The sequence below is a fragment of the Pelophylax lessonae genome (assembly GCF_965119305.1).
Source record: "Pelophylax lessonae genome assembly, chromosome: 4".
Taxonomy (NCBI): Eukaryota; Metazoa; Chordata; class Amphibia; order Anura; family Ranidae; genus Pelophylax; species Pelophylax lessonae.
Window position 1 is genome coordinate 491,958,369 of NC_138771.1, and position 23,840 is coordinate 491,982,208.

At 45.7% G+C, this 23,840-nt stretch overlaps 1 protein-coding gene across 1 annotated transcript in view; it reads left to right on the forward strand.

Moving 5' to 3' along the window:
* Positions 1-17,308, forward strand: part of LOC309553686 (protein mono-ADP-ribosyltransferase PARP12-like) — a 147,133-nt gene extending 129,825 nt beyond the window's left edge. The window contains exons 7-12 of the mRNA XM_082255037.1: positions 1,488-1,608; positions 4,899-4,995; positions 5,110-5,221; positions 5,451-5,581; positions 15,954-16,105; positions 16,970-17,308. Coding sequence (XP_082111163.1) covers positions 1,488-1,608; positions 4,899-4,995; positions 5,110-5,221; positions 5,451-5,581; positions 15,954-16,105; positions 16,970-17,256 — 900 coding nt within the window. The 3' untranslated portion in view covers positions 17,257-17,308. The remainder of the gene's footprint in view (positions 1-1,487; positions 1,609-4,898; positions 4,996-5,109; positions 5,222-5,450; positions 5,582-15,953; positions 16,106-16,969) is intronic.
* The last annotated feature ends 6,532 nt before the right edge of the window (positions 17,309-23,840 follow it).

The window sequence follows — 23,840 nt, forward strand, 5'->3', positions numbered from 1 at the left end:
TATTAGTAATGGCAGCGATCAGCGATTTTTAGCAGGACTGCGACATTGCGGCGGACAGATCGGACCCCTAACTGACATTTTTTTACACTTTTTGTGGACCAGTGACATTAATACAGTAATCAGTGCTAAATATTATGCACTGTTACTGTATAATTGACACCGGCAGGGAAGGGGTTAACACTGGGGGGGTGATCAAAGGGGTTAATGTATGCCTAATAATGCTTACTGACTGGGGGGGCTCTGTGACAGGCACAGTAAGATCGGGGTTTCAGCTTAGCTGAAACTCAAGATATGTGTGTGTGTGTGTGAGACAGAAGACTTGCCTGCTTTGTTTACATAAGCAGGCGGGTCTTCTGTCAGTTTCTGTAAGGATCGCTGGAGGCTGGCGGCGATCGCTGCCACTCCTCCTGCGGTTTGGCTCCTGCTGTGTCTAATCATCGTAGATATACGTGATTAATGCGCAGCCAAGCCGCCCTGCCACAGTTTATCTGAGGCTGGCAGTCGGCAAGTGGTTAAGAAGCTCCCACAATCTTTACTGGACTTTTCATATGCTCTGAATTGCGGTAAAGGTTTCTGAGATACCAGAGGCTGTGGGGACCAGAACCAGGAACTACAGTAGAAAGATTTGGACACGAGCGTCCCTGTTCAACATAAGAGGTTACTGGGTGACCAGACTCTTCAGCACAACAATCATGCACCATCATTTCATGCATCATATCTGAGCCAATGTTTAATTGGTTGCAGATGAATTAGTGAACAGTGAAATCACTATTACATTTTCATTCCATTGACAGGATTCATTCAATCAAAACTCACATTGTAGTTTCTGATGAATACTTACATATCCAGCCAGCAGATGGAGTTGTTGTGCATGGAGCACAATAGCTCTAGCTAAAATGTTACATACATAGCTTATTTTGCTTTCCCACCTTGGGTACCAGATGACCTTGTACCGCAGTGGAAATGTACTGGGGAAAGTTGTGGGAGCTCTATCCATATTGTTTACGTATGCAAAGCATACTTGCACATTAAAGCAGACACCCCTCAAAATGTATTCCTCTCCAGTACTGACAGCTTGCTGCTCCCTCCGCTACTGGTGCCATCTCCACTGTGCCTTGTGAACTAATATTTCTCTCTCTTCTCTCTTCACTGACAATGTTAGTTACATTATCTCTGCACCCAGGATCTTACAGATGCTGAGAACGAACAGAGTAAAAACGGTCATACATGCATCTCAGGCAGTGAGCTCAAAACAAAAAAAATACTAATAGGTAAAGTAGCTAAAAGTCATGCAAAGGCTCTTCTACTAAAAGAAAAAAAAACTTTAGTTTTGCTTTAATAGCTTCAATTGACCAACTAACATTACAGCCTTATGCCAATACTTCCCTTTTTAGAGTTTGCATTCCAAAGATGCACCTTCTAAATTCTTGGGACATGTGCTCCGAAATGCTAGATAATAACTGCCATATTTCTCTCTCCTCTTTTAGAACACAAAAAAAGTGAGTTCCTCTATTCTATCATCTGACTTGGAGACCCTCTACCTCTCCAACCCCACTGGGAGCATCCAATTCACTGCTGGAGACCAGAACTACATTATCAACTGCCAAGGTGAGCACCAACTTCTTCATAACAGCTTAGAAAATTGTACCTGCAAATTAAAGCTGAAGCCTAAGTACAATCTTTATTGCATAGATACATTGGCCCAGCTTGGACCAATGTAAGTATGCATATCTCATACCCGTGGGAAGCTGACAATCATGTCAGTAGTCGGCACTGCTTCAGTATTTGCGCCATTCACAAAACACCTTGCATTTTTTAATAGATACAAGGCGTTCACTGATTGGACAAGGTTAAGAGGCAGGTGGTGATGTCTTGATCTCCACCTCATCCAATCAAAGAACACCTTGTATTCATGGAAAAAGGTATCTTTGAATGGTGGCAGTGCTGAATGAGTGCTTCCCTGTGGTCACTATGCAGAAGGGAAGCTGCTCGGCACAGGGCACTGTAATACTACTACAGTGATTGTCACCTTCCACCATCCTTCAGGTATGATATATGCATACTTTGCATTGGTCCAAGCTGGAACAATGTACCCATGCATTAAAGACAGGGCTGGCGCAAGGATTTTTGACACCCTAGGTAAAACCTCATTTTGCTGCCCCCATTGGCTCCACCGCTGACAGTACTCCCTTTTGTCATGCTCATGTTTACAGTGGAGGTGGCGAGGGTGGAGATTTCTGCGGCGTGCTTCTACCGATTTCTTTAGTCGTGGTCCCCAGGCTCACAATTGCGCCTCTGGACATGACCTGAAGACAAAAAGTAGCAGCACCAGCTCGCTTACTTATGCAAGCCATTGTCCGCAGGTATATGACAGGCTAGGGCAGTATAGGGGCAGGCTAGAGTAGTTTATGGACATGCTAGGGTAGTATATAGACAGACTAGGGTAGTATATAGACAGGCTAGGGTAGTATATGGACCCACCCCCTGAGTGTCTTTGGAGAAATCATAAATCCCGCCTCTTCTGTCTAACTACAGCAAGCTCGGCTCCAGGTCTACAAGCAGTGATTGGCTGGAAGGGCGGAGCGCCGAGCTGGATCTCAAAGAGGAACTTAAACCAATTAACCCTATCAGTGCCGAGCTGCATTAGAGGCACAGAGAATGTGATTTCTATGGAGGGCACCTCCGGTGCCCCCGACTGATTTGCGCTCTAGTCCAGCGCCTACCTTGCCTATAGGTAGCGCCGGCCCTAAATCAAGATCATACTTAGAATTCAGCTCTAAGCAGAAAATAATTGTGTAAATTGTAAAGAGTAAATTGTGTGGTCACCCACCAACTCCTGAGTTAAAACCTCACAGCACATTAGTTGGTCAGTCAAAGAGCAATAAGTATTCTTTATTACATTTTTTAGGACAGATAGAACCAGAACTGTGTCACAGTATTCCTCCTGTAAACAGTTTGTTGCTGAGCTCCATCAAAGCTCATGTTTACCACGGCAACCCTATACTCTCAACTTTTCTATCTTCTCCTCTCCACCTCACCATAGTCAAAATTAGAAGATTGCCTCAAGGGCCCATTCACACTGTAGATGCATTTGAACGATCTGCCTAATATACTTGTAGCACTGCCCCCTTGAGGACTGCTGATCTCTTTACCCTATCTGTGTCCCTCTGGGTTACTGTTAGCAACTGCATGCACAAACTTAACACTTTACTTTCCGGCTCCGTCAATGATCAGTCTAGGGGTTGTAGTTGTTTTTGTTGTTTTATTATAAATAGGGATGGGAGAAGGGATAGAGTGGGATACTCCAGAATTGAACTATTCACAGTTGATGAGGACTCGAGTTCTAACTGAAGATGCAGCCAAACTGCAGATTCACCTTGCTACTAGATGAATTTAAGGTAAAGTCTCTGTAGTGAAGACTTGATTGTGCAACTATCTTCAGGGTATTTGCCTAGCACCCCCTTTCATTCCACCAACTGACATCTATCCTCTGACTACTCTACTATGGGGTGGCCCCCTCACAGGTGAGGCCCTTAGACACGATACCCTGTACTCACAATACTGTTTTTTCAGGTTCTCCAGTGTCTCAACCCCTCTAGTCAGCTCTCCTGGACCACTGGGTTCAGCTCCTTCCTTCTGGTTCCCCAGGCCTACTATCTGTGACCACGTGCCACCAATGCAGAGGAGGAGACAGCCGTCACCCTCCCTCCGGGACTCTGCTCATCAGCCAAAAACCCCGAGCACATGTGCTCCTGGCTTTTATACCACACCCCACAATGCACCAAGACAGCAGTCTGTGCCAATCACTGGGGCTGTATCAAAACCTGTGTACCCATTGGTCAGGTTTTCTCCACTGTCCAATATGCCTCCCTATTGAACCAGCATGAAACACTCCCCTAGACCAGATGAATCACACACTGAGCACCATGAGCAGACCTAACTCACAGATCCTGCTCTCTGTTAAGCAGAAAGCAATATAGAATTTGCTTCCTGCTCCTCTGATAGGCAGACAGAGCCAAAACTTTACTTACTCTCTAGCACCGACCTAGGAGGGTGCTACACTGACCGCCCCTTTTCTCTCAGCGGGGAGCGATCGCGGGTGTCAGGCAGCACACGCATCAGCTTCCCCGCTGACGATCGGGGGCGGGAGTGCGTCGCCGGCGGCGCGCGCTCGCCCCCTAGCTGCCACCAGGCGAGCAATGTATCCATACGTTGTTTTGCCTGTAAGAGCCACCCTGCCGCCGTATATACATATATATATATATATATATATATATATAGTAAGCGGTCGGCAAGTGGTTAATGTTTATATATGGACAACATTACATTAAAAAAAACACATTTTTAGCACACATATGCCTGTGTTTCCGCAAGTACAGAACAATACCTGTCTATCTGCCGGAAACCCAGTGTACCTCTAGCTTCCTGTGTGGGAGGGCTACAGTGTGCTGCACTAAAATCACAACTTGTGCAGACTGGTCAGACTTGTCCAGTTCTACCCTGCTGGACTACAGAACTCCACCTATTCCTGTCCATCTCTCACTTTACATGCATATATTGATTTGACTTTTTCAGAAAAACAATGCTGTTTCCTTTATAAGCAACAGCCTGTCCACACACTATGTAGGTAATAGGCTCTTGGGAGACATAGTTCTCGGAGTGTTCCAATTAATTTTAACTCAACTCCTAGCAGCTCCCCCTGCATAATTATACAAACTTTGTGATGATGTCACAGGGACTAAAAAAGAAGGTTCATTCAATACGGGGACCAAGTAAAAGAAAAAAAAATAATGCTGTTATATGATTAAGAGGGGGAGGGGACATTTGAGGGGTAAAGGTTTATGATGCATGGACTTTAAGTGATTTCTCTTTAGTCTGTACATTTTTTTCACCTCCAGAAATGAGGCAGAGGAACATTTATTATAGAACAGAGAAAGAGGTACGCCGTAGACCCAAATTCCAGGATTTTGAGAAAGTGAAGATGTTAAAAGGAAGGTAAAAAAGAACAGAAATGTTATGCTGGCCATCTGTATGTCTACTGAGATGATAAAACCGTTATTGTTGAGATGGCAGATGACTCCCATCTGTCTTTTTGCTTTTATTTTGCAGTACCAAATCTGCTGCAGGCAGTTCAAACCAAAAGCCTTCAAATTCCCCTCTGAAGATGATAAACTACCCACCACACTGGGACATGAATGCTATGCCAGAGATCGGATATAAGGTATGACGGGAAGAATACTTTACTGCTAATTTATTTGAAAATTTACTCTGCCAAGACCGATTTTCATGTAAAATGATATAACTACATTTTCACTCATTTTCAGGTAAAGACAGCTCAAACCCTGTTTTTGTTTAGCAAAAAATGTCTATGATAGGTATGCTTCTATGACTCCCTTGAAATAAAATATGGTTGTATAAATCTAAAAAAGGTTTTTTTTTTTTTTTTTCAGAAAGTTCTTGTAGCAGAGAGTTGGGTAGAGTTCTCAAAAACAGTCGAAATGTTTAGAAAGACAATCTCTGGTCATACGGTGAAGAAACTGTGGCGAATTCAGAACCCCTCTCTCTGGCAGGTCTATCAATGGTATGTTGGCAGTTATTACAAATTAACTGAGCTCGGGGGGGGGGGGGGGCTTTAATATCCAAGCGGCCTGTAGGCAGGTTAAAGCATGTATAGCCCAGTAAGCCAGCGGCCGGCCCAGGCTGGAAAAAGGATTAAAAGTTTCTAGATCTGTTCCTGGGCTTTTGGTCCTTGCCAGCCCACCTGTGCTTTAAAAAGGGGGATAGCTAAGGCAGTGAGCTAGGTTCTGGTGGGTGCAGTGGGTTTCACTATCACCTGTGAGCACAATCGTTGGCACGGTTGAAGAAACGGGGGTATTCAGGAGACATCCAAGCCATTATGGACTCAACTCGAGGAGGTATGCGTGGGCCACTACAATGTTCTAGTTAGGATTCGGGAAAGGATTTTGTTCATGTTGAACTGTTATGCCACGTTTCTCCAGTAAAGTTACATCAACCGTTATGAGCCTGGGCTAAAGTTATGCAAAGGACTGTATGTTGGTTCTGGCATATCTAAAGAACCTGGGTCTGTAAATATACTATAGGGTATAAAGTAACACCACTACAAAAGAGTTAACTTGGAAAGACACGGTGGAAGAGAAGCAATCAGTTGTTAAGCGTGGTACCTTGTAAAGGTGGCAGGTCCTCCGGTAGCAAGGGGGTTGATAATCTGGCTCCCTCTCTAGCGGTCAGTATCCAGGGGCAACCAGATCCGAACCTGCGTTATGGAGATCTATGGCCTGGTCATGAGGTACAGGAAGGAAGGAGTTAGTTGAGAGTACTCTTGAGGTATGTGCTCAGCTGGACCAAATTCTGTTGCTGGAAGTGAGGTAACAGAGGTATGCTGGACTGATGGAGTGATCGCAGGCTCACCATGTTTCCTCCTAATGCAACATATGTAAGTTACAGTGTAGTGACATGGGGCAAGTCGTTTTTCAGAGGAACACTGTATTTTTACTGCACACAGTGAAGGCTCATCTCTAAGTCGGGGAACTGCCTTAATGTTAGATTCTTCACATGACCGCAGTTTCCGCCTGGTCCCAGGCATTGATAAAAGCGCTCCACACAAAAGGTATCCCCGCATGCATGGGTGCAGATGACCCTGCCCAAAAGCCCCAATTAAGTCAGAAAAAGATTGTTTCACTTTTAAAGATCCAAGGGGCATTACTATTCTAAGTCAAATGTTGCAGATTTCCAAGGATAGCTGCACTGAAAAACGATTACGATACGACGTGCATAAAGCAAGTGGCAGCATTTGCTGGATGTCCAGAAACCACAAAGGCGACATCCACAGATTTTGTAAGAGTAGTTTTGGGTACACATAACACAGAAGAACATAAGGACAACACTTTACTCTCAGCTTTACTCAGATAACCATAATGAAACGGATCTTTGTACCCCAGCTGGGCATATCCGCCGGACCTCGGTCTCCTGTCTTCCAAACGCACCCACAGCCTGCGGAGAAGCCATACCCAGCCCGTAACCCCTCAATCACGAGACAATCCACACAGGTGTTGAGGGTTAACCATGCAGAGCTTAAACTGTTTATTACATTCCAAGACAACAGTTACACACAGCTAAGGGGCACTCCCCTTAGCCCTGCAGGGGGGGGGGGGATGAGACAAGGACCAACCAACAACCAATGAGAACTGAACATTTGTACATTTGAAACTGCAAGTCTTAATACACACCCCCTGCGGAGAAATGTCTCCAGCCCAGCTCAGGCTATTGTCTGTATCAGGGGAGGGGGGGGGGGTGATGGGCTGTAACATTACATTACTTTACATTAACTCAATGGCATGAGTCCTGCCATCTTCCTTTATTCTGGACCTGCGTTAGTCACAAACTTCCACCCCAGGCAACCAGGAAAAGTAAAAGTACGACTCTGGCGCTGGGGAGCAAAATTGCACATAGTGTCTCCCATGAATAAAAACAGCCGCTGCAGAGTGGGAACAACTGTCTGCACTCCTCTGATCCGGGGCTGGGTTGCAGATATTGGGGGGAACTGAATAATCCTCTGCCCTGATGCCAGCGCTTCCGCTGGTAGGGAATGTAGGCTGGTAGGGCTATGGATTTGGGGAGAAAAAGGTACTTGCTTTTCTCCTGGTGTAGTTACGAGCCGCTGAGAAGGTATCTTGCAGGGACTGCCTCCGGGATTCTTCATCTCTGGTTCTGATGCTGGGCAGAGACCATCAGCACTCTGTCCTGTAGCCAGCGCTTCTGCCGGAGGGATAAACACTGGGGTAGTGTCCAATTGTTGGGGAGGGAGAATTGCTTCCTCTACTCCCGGTGGGGATATCTGCTGTTGGGAAAACAGCTCACGCAGATCCTCTCTCAGACTCTCCGGATCCAACTCTTTTTCTGATGCTGGGCAGATGCCAGGGGCACTCTGCCCTGTAGCCAGCGCTTCTGCTGGGGCGATAAACACTGGGGTAGTGTCCAAGTGCTGGGGAAACGGCTCACTGAGGTCACCCCTCGGACTCCCTGGATCTACCTCTGAGGGTGGGCAGAGGCCAGCGGCACTCTGCCCCGTAGCCAGCGCTTCTGCTGGGGGGATAAACACTGGGGTAGTGTCCAAGTGCTGGGGAAACGGCTCACTGAGGTCACCCCTCGGACTCCCTGGATCTACCTCTGAGGGTGGGCAGAGGCCAGCGGCACTCTGCCCCGTAGCCAGCGCTTCTGCTGGGGGGCTAACCACTGGGGTAGCGTCCAAGTGCTGGGGAAACGGCTCACTGAGGTCACCCCTCGGACTCCCTGGATCTACCTCTGAGGGTGGGCAGAGGCCAGCGGCACTCTGCCCCGTAGCCAGCGCTTCTGCAGGGGGGATAAACACTGGGGTAGTGTCCAATTGTTGGGGAGGGAGAATTGCTTCCTCTACTCCCGGTGGGGGTATCTGCTGTTGGGAAAACAGCTCACGCAGATCCTCTCTCAGACTCTCCGGATCCAACTCTTTTTCTGATGCTGGGCAGATGCCAGGGGCACTCTGCCCTGTAGCCAATGCTTCTGCTGGGGCACCAGATGAGATACTCTGGACTTGCTGCTGATCACCATTTCCCAGCCTTCCAGCGCCTGTCTCAACTCCCCCTTCTGAGACCTTCATGCTATCAGCTTGTCTCGCTGCCTGGTGGACCTCCGGTGCGTTCCGGCATTCTAGCGCTCGCAGTGCCCTCTGTATCATCGCTGCTTCTTCCATTGCAGTTAGTACGGGAAAACGCAGGGTCACCCCTGGCCCCATTTGCTTCTCATCTTCGTGACTGTCTGCTATTTCTCTCGGACAGTCCCAGGCAACGGGAGCCATGCCAGGCTGCTGATCACCGTCAAACAGCCGCTTGTAGGCAATCTCGAGCTCCCATTCCTGCTCAACCAGGAACTCCAATTCCTCCAGGTCACACGCCTCGTCGGGGAGGTCCAGCACCTCATCACGGAAATCCAGAATGTGTTCCAGCCGCCACTCCTCATCGCTCCCAAAGTCTGGGTCTCCGTACATTTTTTGATGGAGCAGCCCCACGCCGCCATAGCCAACGCCTTCTGTTGGGCTGCCATCTGCTGTACCTGGCCACAGTTGAGCCGCGAACCACCGGAGGGCTCTGTAGCTGGCGTCCAGCCTCATTTCCTCCTGGACCAATCTTCCGAGCTCCGTCTTCCGTTCATCTCGCGGTCGTTCCCTCAGGAACACCTCTCGCGCACGGTACTGCTTCCGGTACATCTCTGTGGAGGAGGGAAGGATCTTCCCCTGATGGTGCCGCTCGTGGCTTAGCGCCTCATGCCAGAGTTGCCGGCGGATCACATCCTCCCAGCCGAGCCTGGTGTGCTCTGTCGCTGGTCCCCGATGGTGCTTCCGCATGCCTTGCAGCCTCCTCCTGAACTCCGCTCTCATGCTGGCTGGTCCCCGTATCACTCCTCGGCAGCTGCCCAGATCTTGAATCCTGGTGGTGGTTTGGATGTCCTGGACTGCAGGAGACATCCCACCGCTGCCAACCAATGTAACTTCTCTCTGGAAATTTGGTCCCAACTCCCAACAGCTTGAACAATCTGATTCCTGTCTCCAGGCCAATATCTGGTGGGTGTGCCACTAGACTGGAAAACAGAACTTCTTTGTGTTAACCATGGACAATTCTCATTGTAGCAAATACCCAACCTCATATTGTCCAACTGCAGTTATCATACCATGAGTTGGCTCAACCCAGCTGTAACAAACGACCTACTCTCCTCCCTACAATAGGGGTCCCAAACCTAGGCTTCTTCTTACAGTGGGGTCAATTCCCTAACAGTTGTTATATGTGATATTTGTGTTTTTTTGGAAATATCATTTGCAATAATTAAATAATCGATTCATTAACTACTTCAATACTGGGCCCTTCCTGCCCAGGCCAATTTTCAGCTTTCAGTGCTGTCACACTTTTATTTATTTTTTTTCACACAAATGGAGCTTTCTTTTGGTGGTATTTAATCACTTCTGGGTTTTTCATTTTTTGCTAAAAAAAATGAAAAAGCCTGAAAATTTTGAAAAAAAAAAAGTTTTTCTTTGTTTCTGTCAGTAACTTTTGTAAAAAAGGAATTTTCTCCTTCACTGATATGCGCTTATAAGGCTGCACTGATGAGGCGGCACTGATTAGGTGGCACAGATGAGGAGGCACTAATATGCCACACTGGTGGGCACTGATAGGTGACGCTGATATTCTGCACTCATGGGCACTGATAGGTGGCACTGATGGGCAATGAGAGGCAGCACTGGTGGGCACTGAAAGGCAGCACTAGCTTGCATCACTAATGGGCCCTGACTGGTGTCACTGGTGGGCACTGATTGTTGTCACTGATGGGCACTGCTGGGGCTGTACTGTAATCAGGGCACTAATGATTAGTGCCCTGATTACCTGTACAGTCTCCCCTGCGAGGAGATGCCTCTGATTGGCTCTCCTCGCCACACACTCTCTCAGTGTGAGCTGAGGAGGGCCGATAAATGCCAATTAGTGCCTCCTCATCAGTGTAATCTATCAGTGCCCACTACCAGTGTGCCTATCAGTGCTCCTATCAGTGCAGCCTCATCAATGCCATCTCATCAGTGCCAATCATTGAAGGAGAAAATCTACCTGTTTGCAAAATTTTATAACTATGAAAAGGTTTTTTTTTTTTTTTCAAATGGTTTGGTCTTTTTTTAGTTTATTTTGCAAAAAAATAAAAAACCCAGTGGTGATTAAATACCACCAAAGGAAAGCTCTTTTTGTGTGAAAATAACTATAACAAATGTCATATGTGTACAGTGTTGCATGACCGTGTAATTGTCATTCAAAGTGTGACAGCGCTGAAAGCTGAGAATTGGGCTGGGCAGGAAGGGGGTAAAAGTGCCCAGTAGGCAAGTGATTAATGACAGGTCAGTGGCAGCTGCAGCTATCTGTGGCTATCCGCTCTGCCAGCGATTACCTGCGAGGATTGCTGCTTAATGCACTTTGTGCACAATCTGCAGGTAATCACTGGCAGAGCGGGTAGCTACAGATAACTGCAGCTGCCACTGACGTGTCATTTAAGTGTACAGGGCTTGATGGTCAGCAGATTTCTGCTGCTGTCATTTGCACCGGTGCTATTTACCCATACAAATGTAGCCTAAGTCAGGCCAGTGCAAGATGGACTGTGATTGGTCAGTATGGGTTACTTTGCATAAAGTCAACAGACATAGGAGGGGTTCAGTAACCCATAATAGCCAGTCAGAACTTGTCAAACATGTGATCAACCAGTAGTGACTTGTGATATGATTTAATGTTCTGGGTGACTGCATCTCCTGGTTGCAATCAGAGCTGGCTGACCAAATGGAAGCCCCATTATACAGTATATGCACAGTCTATATACACCATTCACTGTGTCATAGGAAGTGACAGTGCTGAGCCAGATGTTATCAGAAATAGTGCTTGATGGGACAAAAGCTTCCCCCTTCCTTTTCACCGCAACCACCTGAACTCCGATCCCACCATCAGCAAACCTACATGCTCTTTCCCCTCAGTCTGTCTGACCTGCACTCTGACACAGGTCTCAGGTTTGCTGATGCCCCACCCACCTCTGCAGCCAAACAAGGGAAGCAGTAGGAGGAAGCAGTAGGAGGAGACAGCCTGCGCTCCACTCCCACAATACTGAAAAGGAAGTACAGTGGAGTGGGCGGAACAGTGTGCACAGTCCGGGCTGATTCAAGGATTATTGCCTCGCCCAAACAGCCTTATGCTGGTGCCAGCCCCTATTAATAAATGCCGCCTGGTGGCCCCTGCCCGCCGGGTAGGTGCCCGGGGTGCCCAATGACCAGTCCGGGCCTGCCCTTATCCATTCCCTCTTCAGATCCTGGATCTTTTTTTACCTTAAATTTTCTTTTGGGACTCCACCCCCCCCCCCTCCTCCAGACATTTTCTAAAGCCTCCAAAAATACTGCTGGCCTGTTTGCTGACAGCTGCAAGGTGTTTAGTTGCCCTTAAGTGGAAGGATTCTCCCTCTTTGATTGAGCTGTACACGATAATCAAAGGTATAAAGAGAATGAAATACCTTACAGCTTCTCTGAATGGCTCCCTGGACAAACACAACCAAGTCTGGGATCTGGGGAACCTACTGGAGACTCCACTCACCTGATTTCCCCCTATCTTGTCTTGTGCAGAACCTGCAGCAGGACACGCTTTGTGGTACGGTCTTGAGTTGCATTGGGGGCCTTGGTAGTTGGCATAGGCATGCTATCCCCTCTCCTTTTTCTCTTCTGTTTTCCTCTCCTCTCTTTTGTTTCAACTTTTCTGTTTTTTCTTTTTTCGCATTGTTGATACAGGGCCTGTGTATTGCGCAGTCGTTTACCTGCTAATAGATCATTGTTATTCTTGTATGGCTACGAGTATACCCTGTTTACCAGAGGCCAGGTCAATTGCCTCTTTGAGCTAATGAATGGTTGCAGGGGCATAACTACAGGGGTTGCAGGGGTTGCGATTGCAACCGGGCCCAATGCTCCAGGGGGCCCAGCATTGGATAGGAGGGGAGGCGGGGGCAGCATGTAGAGAAATCACTGCCCTCCTTTTTCCTCCTGTAGCTGCAGAAAGAAAATGGAGGAGATTGGATCTTCTGTATGCTGCCCCCGCCACTCCTCCTATCCAGTTCACTTGTGTTCTGCTGTCTCTGGGCCCCTGTGTGCTCCCCTGGTCCCCCCCCCCCCCACATTGATCCCTCCCCTTTCCTGCCGGCTGCTGCAGGGGATGTGTAACAATAGAGAACCAGGAAGGGGTCGGTAAATATGTAATTTACCAGTTCCTTGCTTCTCTAAATGGACAGAGTCATAGTCAGTGACATTGTAAAAAAATAAAATAAAATGATAAAAAATAATACAATTAAAATACCAAAAAATAAAAACTACTGACACCAGTGGGTGAACTTCCAGGATCGCAAAGGTCACACTTGCAACCGGGCCCTGGCATTCCACCACCGTGGGGAGGCCCCAAGATGGCAGGAAGGGGGCCCACTGCAAAACTTGTGAAAGAGACCCGCTGTGGGACCACAATAAAGGGCCCCGCAAGCGGAGTAAAGGGCCCCAGGATCAGTGGGAAGAGCCCCGGGCTTGAAGGGAAGGGCCCCGGCCAGAGGTCCGGGGGGGCCCTTCATGGTTTCTTGCACCGGGGCCCTGAAGGTTCTAGTTACGCCTCTGATTGGTTGCTTATGATGTGTTCTTTTATGGCACCTCCGGGTATCTTACACCTTCTTTCTTTTTGATTGTGTACTCTTTTTTCGCACAATTGACCTGTAAAATCGCAAAAAAAAAAAAGTAAAAAAAAAAAAAAAAAACATTTAAAGATTGTTAACAGTCATTCCAAGCAAGCCCAGCAAAATACTGGGATAGAAGCTGTAAATCCAAAAGACCCAAATACAAGCAAAGTAACTTGGTATAAGAAGTACAATGTAGTGAGGAATACAAAGACGTGTACCCTGGGGGAAACAAAACAACCTCAAGTGGCCCAACATAAAAGGCTGAGTGCAGGTCAATGACAGGTAAGGACTCAGCAATTTTCCTACACCTTAAGGAAAAGGGCACTCTGGGTGCATGGTAGCTTTGCCCCTGCTAGGTGAAAGCCACCCTGGGAGAGCAGATATGAGGAAGATGGGAGGCCTTTAAAGAGTTGTAGTAATTTTCTTATGTATGCCTGTTGGAGATGGTGTGGGTTTCCACTTTTAGATCCACTAGGTTCTATTCGGAAAAATATTTTACATGTTTATATGTAATACAGTATATATATCCTATATTTTAATTAGGATGAAGAGTATTATTTGCAGGTGCTGGTTTAATTTTTTGGACAGTTTTTGTTCTATTTTTCTACTGAAAAACAATGTTTTATACTTTGTATGCACACTGACTAAAACCTTAAAAAAAGAATTTAACAAAAAAAATAAAACAAACAATGTAGCAAGGAGCTCCTGTGTAGTGGGACAGCAAAATTGCTTTGCTCCATGTGTAATCCTGTGAGCGGAGCATCATGTAGGTGGTGTAGCACCCTACCAGGTAGGTGCTAGGTAAAAGTATAGTGGGCCTTGGCTGCCTAACAGCAGGGCCATGATTTCAGCTGGGCTGTCATGTCTCCCAGGTGTGTCTGCTGAGAGGGAAGTCTCCCCACTGGCTCCATGAGAGGATTCTCATTGGGCAGTGGAGGAAACACATTCAGAGACACATTCAGGTCTGTATCTACCCCAGAAGGCAGATTCTGCTGCAGAGGATTCTGGGAGTGGGTATAAGTTTGAAGGGTACGCATGACACAAGGTCTTTGGCGGGAAGCAGAGTCCCAGGAGGGAGAGTATGGCTGTCTCTCCTCCTGTCAGAAGGATCGGGAGTCTCGGGTGGCTGCCTGAGGGTTGCAGAGTGAACTGAGCTGAGCTGCAGAGGGGATCCAGTGTGCCAAGAACCAGCGGAGAGAGAGGGATCCAGTTCCAGGAAAGGCTTCCAAGGTCGTGAGTACTGTGAACTCCCCATGGGGGTCTGCCTAGTGTAGAGGGGACCACCCTCCAGGGATCCAGGAGTCAGCTAGCAGAAAAGGGGGTTCCTAGTCAGAGGACCCTGAAGTGTTATAGGGGGTGCCTAGTCAGAGGACCCTGAAGTGTAAAGGGGACGCCAGCAGTTGGGCCCTGAAGAATTTATGTGTACAGTATAAAGTGTACAGTGTTAAGAGTTGCGGCAGCACAAGCAGTTACAAGGAGCTACCTCAGTCAGTGAAAGGCTGGAGGTGGCTATTCACAGGACTTCTGAGCTAAACTGAGCATCAGAAGTCAAGTGTATTACTTTCCTGGATCTTTTGAGTTAACAAGTCTGTTAAAGTCGGAGTTCTAGCACAAGTTCAGCATAGTAGTATCTTCAAGCGCCAGGAAGCTTTGGCCGGCATTCAGCTGGCGCCAAGACAGCGCCAACAGGCATTTCTATGTACAGTGCCCCAGTTAAACCTAGTTGAGCCAGAGGAGTATCCCACTCATTCCCTTCTCCCATCCCCATTATACAATAAACAAAACAAACTAAAGATGCCGGAATGGTCATTGTCTCAGTTTTCACACCTGGGTTCACAACTTAAATGTGTTGGAAGTGTCCCCGGGAAATATCGCTACAGTGGAAAACATCATGTAACTTCACTTTAGGGGGGCAAGCTAGAGAACTTTTGCAAATGGAACTACTTGCACTTCCCAAGTGGAGATGCAGGGACTCTGGGACACCCCCTCTTTGCCTATGTAAGAAGTCAAACTACAATTCTCATCTCATCATCCTCTTTCTGTTTCTGCAACCTTTCTGTGATTTATTCGCAGTGCTTAAGCTATGTGCTGCCACACTCTGGGAGGCTGAAGTGTTGTGTTCTGGTAATCAATTTGAGTAGATGATTACAATGAAACTCATGTGGGCTTTGTGTGGGCTGTTTTCCGTTTCTAGTTTTAAGGGATCTTCTCTTTGGATGGCCCCATGCACTGGGGTCACAGCAGAGTTTGTTGCTATCAAGGTCAGAAGCAGGTTTGAAGAATGCCCTGTGGTTCTGGTCACACCACACTGTTAGTGTCTCTTTTACAGGAGAAATTATAGAAGCCTTGAGCTTGACAACCTCAGCTACAATGGATTAAAGAGCAAATGAGCTCCCCGGTTACACAACATAACAGGTCCTTTGCTTCCTCTGGCACTGGGTGAGTCCCGAATGTTGCAGAGAGTTGTAAGGACATGGCCTAATTCTCTGCAGCGATCTCTTGGAATGAAAGTTCTCACATTGCCAACGCTCCACCACTGCTCTCTTACAAAGACACTGTCAGTGAATGTAACCCATAACAGCACATGGAAAAGTTTCATTTATTTTATGAAAGTAAAAAAGATAAACTTTACTTCTCCTTCATACAATGCTCACTTGTTGAATTTCTTTTATGTGTCTCAGGCAGATGGATCAGATGAAGAAGAAGAATTTGAATGTCCCTGTGGATGAGCGCCAGCTGTTTCATGGCACGGACAGTTCTAAAACTGACGCCATCTGCAGAGAGAACTTTGACTGGCGTGTCTGTGGCACTAATGGCGTTGTATATGGGCAAGGTCAGTCCTAAAGCCTAAGTCCACTAAGTTCTGGTTGCACAGCTGCTCAGTACATCAAGCACACCATCAGTGGCTCAGACAGTCTCCTATCCTTCTATCATTATCACAGAATTAAAACACAAAAAGAAGGGGGTTCAAGGGGAGCAAATTGCGGAGTCAGTACTAGAAAGGGGGGGGGTGCAAATGGATCAAATTGCAGAGTCATTACTAGGAGGTGTGGCTAAGTATTAAGTCACTGCTGGGAGCAGAGTGAGCTGAGCTGCTAAGCCACTATTGGGAGGGGGAGCAAGGTGAGCTGAGCTGCTGAGCCTCTATTGGGAGGGGGAGCAAGGTGAGCTGAGCTGCTGAGCCACTATTGGGAGGGGGAGCATGGTGAGCTGAGCTGCTGAGTCCTGTTGGGATGGGGTGGGGGGTAGCTGAGCTGCTTAATCACTGCTGAAAATGGAAAGCATGGGGAGCTCCTTTGCGGAGTCACTGATGAGAAGGCGAGGTGCTTGGGTTGAGCTGCTGAGTTACTGCTGGGAGGGAGAGCTGAGCTGCCAAGAAAAGCACTTGAATGACTTTAGTGTGAATTTTTGGGATTATTTGCTCCCAGTATATGTAGTACAAAGGTCAGGGAAGGCTTGGTTTAATGCTAATTTACTGCTTGTTAGGAACATGTAAATAAATGACTGTTCAAAGCCTGTTGAAGAATTCAAAGATTACACCTTGTACACAAGCTCTCCTCCTGCTGGGCATGTAATAGTGGGGCAGATCTGATCCATTAAAACAAAACTTTGTTCCAACCATGCAGCAGGAGCTACCAATATTCTTCTAAGGGGGTGAATGCATTTTTTTTTTAATTTTTAAACTTTCTTTCAACAGGAAGTTATTTTGCCAGGGACGCATCCTACTCCCACAACTACTCCCAGCCCAATTCTGAGGGGACACGGACCATGTTTCTGGCTTGTGTGCTGGTCGGTGACTTTGTCAAAGGTGATTCCAAGATGAGACGCCCACCTCAGAAACACAACAGCACCGAGAGCTACGACTCCTGCGTGGACAACATGCTCAATCCGTCCATCTTTGTGGTGTTTGAGAAATTCCAGGTCTACCCAGAGTACATCCTGGAGTATGAGGAAGAAAAGAAATCTTACTGCATCATTAGCTGAGCCAAAGTAATTTCAATAAATGGTACTGTTTAATACACAAACAAAACACCTAGTTTAAGCTAAACTCCTGTAAGATATATACAACACAAAATAATACATCTCTGTAATCATTAACACCTCATTAAATGTATTTTGTAAATCTCAGCAGTGTAAGTACCTGAACGTGACCTGCTATCAGTCTCTGTCAGTGTTAATTTCGTCGACTAAAACCGACTAAAACATTTTCGTCGACTAAATTAACAAAATTTTAGTTGACTAAAATACGACTAAAACGAAAACAATTCAGATGACTAAAATATGACTAAAACTAAAATGGCATTTTAGTCAAAAGACTATAACTAAAACTAAATCGAAATTTGCTGCCAAAATTAACACTGCTCTGTGTCAGTGTGTACTGTGGCTGAGTTGCAAGCCTGTGCTACAGGGAGAGAGAGAGTCATTGTGTGCGGGTGCAGGAGCATCAACCGCCAGCTTCTTCTGACTGTCCAGCAGCAGCTCTTCACACATCCATGCCACACCCAGGCGAGCTGAAGCGTTGTGTCGCTGGAGCAAAATACCCCTTGAGCAGGGCTCTACCGAGACCTGTCACTGAGACCCACGCCACTTCCATTTCCAAGAGTCATTGGGACTGGTGAACAGGCACTTGCTCATTATATTACCACAAGAGACACTGCATGCAGACACCATTGTCTTGTTCCTTTGCCTAAGCCTGTAGGACCTGGTGCAACACTGACGCTTAGTGGAGCAGCAACAGCGTTCCTCTTTCCATAGGACACTGCAAGTATATTTTGCTACACACTACCTGTTAGGGCATTTCCAGGCTCCTTCACCTCCTCCTAATTATCAGGATATTTCAAGTCCTTCACTAAAAAGCTAGCTGAAGACAAAAGGGTTTCTTTCCTCTGAGAGACTACAACATATCATCCCCTCGCTATGGGATTAAAGCAGGCAGTACTGTAAGGAAAACTACTTTTATCCAGGACTCTATCTGTTAACCGCATAGGAGTGGTTTGACATAAGAAAGGTCATTCCTTTGTCCTTCTCCCACCTGTTCACATAGGTTTCAAACTAAATGGAGTATTGTGTGAGTAGTCTTTTTATCCTGCAATCAGTTACTGTTTTTGTTCTACTGTCTTATACGTATTATTGTTATCACCTGCTATAGTGAAACTTTTCCAAGGGCCAAGTTTATCTTACTGGAATCCCATGTTCCTAACTTTTCAGTAAACAAAGCTCAGCTTTTTCACCTAAATTGTGTGTGTGTGTGTTTCTTATTACCTTGATCATCACCAAAAATGTCTTACTCCAGGGTGTCAGAGGACTTGCAGGGTTGGAGCCACCAGTGGGGTACCGATTCAGTAAGCGTCCCTCACAGGGGCAAGGTGGTAGTGTGACACGTGTAAATCAGCATAATCCACAATAACAATTCGTGCACGGGTGACTAGCACCCCATCCCACTAGACACTTACTAGAATATTTGGGACGTTCCAAATGTAAAAAGGTCAAAAATCACTTTTTTAGGGGGTATGCCACCAATGTCAGGATTACCTTAGCTTTCCCAATATCATTCTTCTCCGTCCAGCTCTCCACTCCTTCTCCAACCTCTTTAGGCTCCCAGTTTTTAAAGTGTCACTAAACACCCAGTCACTATGGGATTAGTTTTCTGTATTTTACAAAAAACCTGGTTGACCCTGCTGATCTCTATCTCCCCGTTCTGTCCATGTCCCCAATGCAGTTGGGTATTTTGCAGGGCAGTGATGGTTTTCAGTGAGTTTCTATGCTGAGCATTTCCTCCCTATCACATCTGGGCAGCCCATGTGACTATAGAGTCACACATGTGGGCGTATGCACAGTGGTAAATGACAGCCCACTCCCTCCCTCCTCCTTCATGCCCACTAACCAGCTAAACACAATGGGGATGGGATATTACATCTTGATTGATGGAGGCTTCACCTCCCTGTTATTCTTAGACACAGGCTGGAGGGTCGTGACCCAAGAAATAATAAATATTTGATTACAAATGTGTGTTTGTATGACAGTTTAAAACAGTTTATTGATAGTAAATATTTATTTTTTACTTTGTATCCCAAAGGCTTTCTTTTCTTTTAAATTATTTTGAACATGTGACCAGCAGCAGGGGACTAGAAGCTCCTCCTGCTTATGTTTCCCTGTAGACAGGCTTGGAAAGAGCTGGGTCATGTGGCAGCTGCATATAGATTAGGAAAAAGGTACTTAGATATTTGTTTTTTATTAATAATAATTACAGTGCCATCATCCATATACAGAAAGAGAAGGGGTAATGTAAATTGAATAGTGTGTGTTTAGTATTACTTAACCACTTTAAGACCGGAGGATTTGGCTGCTCAATGACCAGGCCCCTTTTTTCAACTTGGCACATCGTGATTTAAACTGACAATTGCGCAGTCATGCAATGCTGTTCCCAAAGGAAATTTACATCCTTTCTTTCCCACAAACAGAGCTTTCTTTTGGTGGTATTTGATCACCTCTGTGCTTTTTATTTTTTGCGATATTAATAAAAAAAGAGCAAAAAGTTTGAGAAAAAATTTCATTTTCAAAATTGTCTTTTACAAAATATCCAATATACTAAATTTTTGTCATATATTTTGGCCAAAATGTATTTAGCTACATGTCTTTGACAAAAAAAAATCTCAAACGTATTTTTATTGGTTTGCGCAAAAGTTATAGCGTCTACAAACTATGGTGTAAATACTGGAATTTATGCAGCTTTTACTTTCTGACTGCCTATCTCATTTCATGAAGTGCTAAAATGGCAGGGCAGTACAACCCCCCCCCCCCCCAAATTACTACTTTTTAGAAAGTAGACATCCTAAGGAATGTCCTGAGAGGCATGTTGAGCTCATTGATTATTTAATTTCTTTGTCACAGGTGTTTGAAAAATGACTTAAAAAAAGAAATTTTGGTTTTTTTACACAAAGTTGTCATTGAAATTATATATTGCTCACGCATGCCATAAGTATATGTGTAATTACACCCCAAAATATATTCTGATGCTTCTCCTGAGTACAGGGATACCACATGTGTGAGACTTTTTGGGAGCCTAGCTGTGTACGGGACCCCGAAAACCAATCACCACCTTCAGAATTTCAAAAGGCGTAAATTTCTCATTGCATTTTCTCACTACCTATCACGGTTTAAGAGGCCCTGAAATGTCAAGATACCACAACCCCCCCCCCCCGAAATGACCCCATTTTGGAAAGTAGACACCCCAAGCTGTTTGCTGAGAGGCATGGTGAGTCCATGGAATATTTTATATTTTGCCACAAGTTTTGGGAAAATTACATTTTTTTTTTTAACACAAAGTTGTCACTAAAAGATACATTTCTCACACATGACATGGGTATATGTGGAATGACACCCCACAAATACATTCTGCTGCTTCTCCTGAGTACATGGATACCACATGTGTGAGACTTTTTGGGAGCCTAGCTGTTTTTTCTAATTGCGTAAATTGTTGATTTCACTCCTCACTACCTCTCACAGTTTCGGAGGCTCTGAAATTTCAAGATAGCACAAAACCCCCCCAAATGACCCCATTTTGTAAAGTAGACACCCCAAGCTATTTGCTGAGAGGCATGTTGAGTCCATGGAATATTTTATATTTTGCCACAAGTTTTGGGAAAATTAAATTTTTTTTTTGTTTATTTTTTTTTTTTTATCACAAAGTTGTCACTAAAAGATAAATTGCTCACACATGCCATGGTTATATGTGGAATGACACCCCAAAATACATTCTGCTGCTTCTCCTGAGTACTAGCTGTGTACAGGACCCCGAAAACCAACCATTTTTTTTTAAAATGTAATGCACAAACACACTATATAATTCCTGATTGTTTGGTAAAATTTAAAAGATGATCTTACGCTGAGTACATAGATACCAAACATGACATGCTTTAAAAATGTTGCACGCCCGTGCAGCGGCAACAAACTACGTACATTTTTAAAAGCCTTTAAAAGTTTTTACAGGTCCCACTTTGGACAGAGGAGGTCTACTGCAGGAATTACTGCCCTCGACCTGGCGTTCGTGGCGATACCTCACATGCATGCTGCAATTGCGGTTTACATATGACACTAGACCAACGCTTGCGTGCGCCTTTGCGCACAAGCACGGGGGGACAGGGGGGCTTGATTTTTTTTATTTATTTTGCTTTTTTTATGTTATTTAAACCTTTCCTTTCATTTTTTTTTTAATCATTTTTATTGTTATTACAGTGAATTAAAATATCCCCTATAATAGCGACAGGTATTTTTTTTTTTTTAAATTGGGGTCTTTTAGCCCCGGTTCACACTTGTGCGTGTGCGGGGTTCGCATGTAATGTCAGAGCGCACTGCTCCGACATTACATGCAATCAGCTGTGCGGTGCGAGTTTAGCCATACAAACTGTATGGCTAAATTCGCATCGCTCCCGCAGCAAACACGCGCAGGAGGCATTTTTGCAGCCGCATCAGGATCGGATCGCACAGCGGTTCACACTTGTGCGATCCGATCCTGTGCGAGCTGCACGATCGCACTGCGATATGCGATCAAACTGGGGGTGTCGTTAAGATTACATTGACACCCCCAGCGTATCGCATATGGCAGTGTGAACTGCCGGGGGTGCGTGTGCGATGCGGGAACAGGCTGCGAATTCGCAACCTTCCCGCATCGCATATATGTGAACCGAGCCATTGACTCTAGATCTCTCCTCTGACCTTAAAGCATCTAACAACACCAAGATTGGTGTGATAATATGCTTTCCCAATTTCCCAATGGCGCTGTTTATTTCTGGCGAAACATAAGTCACGAAATGCTCGTAGCTTCCGGTATCTTAGGCCATAGAGATGATTGGAGCCATTCTCGTCTCCAATCAGCTCTATAATTAGAAAATTGAACCACCGGCTGCACTCTTGGGTTAACCGGTGGGACAGGAGACCCCGAGAAAAAACGCTGAAGGTGGCGGAAGGGGGAGTCCCCTCCCACTGCTTGTAAAAGCAGTCTCGCGGCTAATTATCTGCTATGATCCCTTTTACATGTAAGCCGACCACTGGCTGTAAAAAACAATACCAAGATGATGCTTAAATCTGCAGGCATCATCCTGGTATAACCACTCAAAGTTGAGCAACGTACCAATACATTGATGTAAAGAAAAAAGTGCGCTGGTCTGTGATATGCTGCTACCAGATGAAAATGATAAGTGATAAATGATAGGTGGTGCACTATATCAATATATTGAGTGTATTCCAATCAATACAAAAAACAACCTCAAATTAAACAAAATGTATAGGTGCAAAAAGATAAACGGTGATAAGGTCCCAAAACACAACTGTGTTGATAGTAGGACCACCAACAGTGGTGTGTTGGTGACAGGTGAATATGTATTCCAAACAATACCAATCAATACATAAAATAAATATAGGTGCAAAATTATATGATGCAAGAAGTCCCAAGACACAACTGTGTCAATAGTAGGACCACCGACGGTGGTGTGTTGGTGACAGGTGATAGTTAATTCAATTGGTGAGTTGAAGTTCCCTCCACCTGCTGGAATTCCTCCTTAAGGCCCGTACACACGTACCGATCGTCGGCATACAAACGTCGGTGGACGAAGGATCTGCCGATTGTACGCGTGTTAGTATGGTGCCTCCGACAGATGTCTGCGCACAATCCGCGGACAAAAGTCTTTCTTGCAAACATGAAAATATTTGTATGCCGACACCAGAACGGACGATTGTTCGCCTGTCAGTACACAATTCGGCCGACAGACCGCAGATTTGCAAGACTGGGCATGCTCAGAAAATAGAAAACACAGGGAAAGTTAACCATTACATGACATCACTTCTGCAGTCGGCGGACAAAATTCTTGTGCTGTCCTTGTGCTGTCTTTGCACTTTTCAGCAGACACCGACATCCCGGGGAGAAAAGAGGAACATTTGTATGCCGACCATCGGTACGTGTGTACGGGGCTTTACCGGACGGAATGAAATAAGTGCTTTTCTATGGTGAAAATAAACGATCCTGGTGCCCAAACTGAACAAAGTGCTCCCCACCGTGCATTCACAAGAGCCCGTCAGGCCTCTTACTGGATAAATAGGGTTATCATGCACTGCTCACTGCTCTCAGATCCAACCGATATTGGCAGCCACAATGGATATAGAAGTCATATACCACTCCACTGTTCACAGTCGGGTAGATTTCTATGTTCAGACGGTACTCATGGCCACTTGTTATAGGTGATTAAGAGGATCGTTTCGCTCCAACATTACATGTAAATGTATTACATGGGCAGTTATTCTTTTACATGTAATGTTCCTGCAGCCTGTGGGCTGAACGAAAAAAAGAGAACCTAACAGAAATCTCCGCAAGAAAATTGCGCAGTATACCCACCATGTATACCCACCATAAGCCGCCCAAAACATCCAAACCCACTTTCTAATGATGGGTATACATGACAAATTTCATGTATACATATATATTTTTTTAACTGTGGTGGTGAAATCACCTCCTACAGCGCTGCCATCAGAGATTTCCATATATGCTGAGCGCAAACGCTGTTTGTGTCAGAATA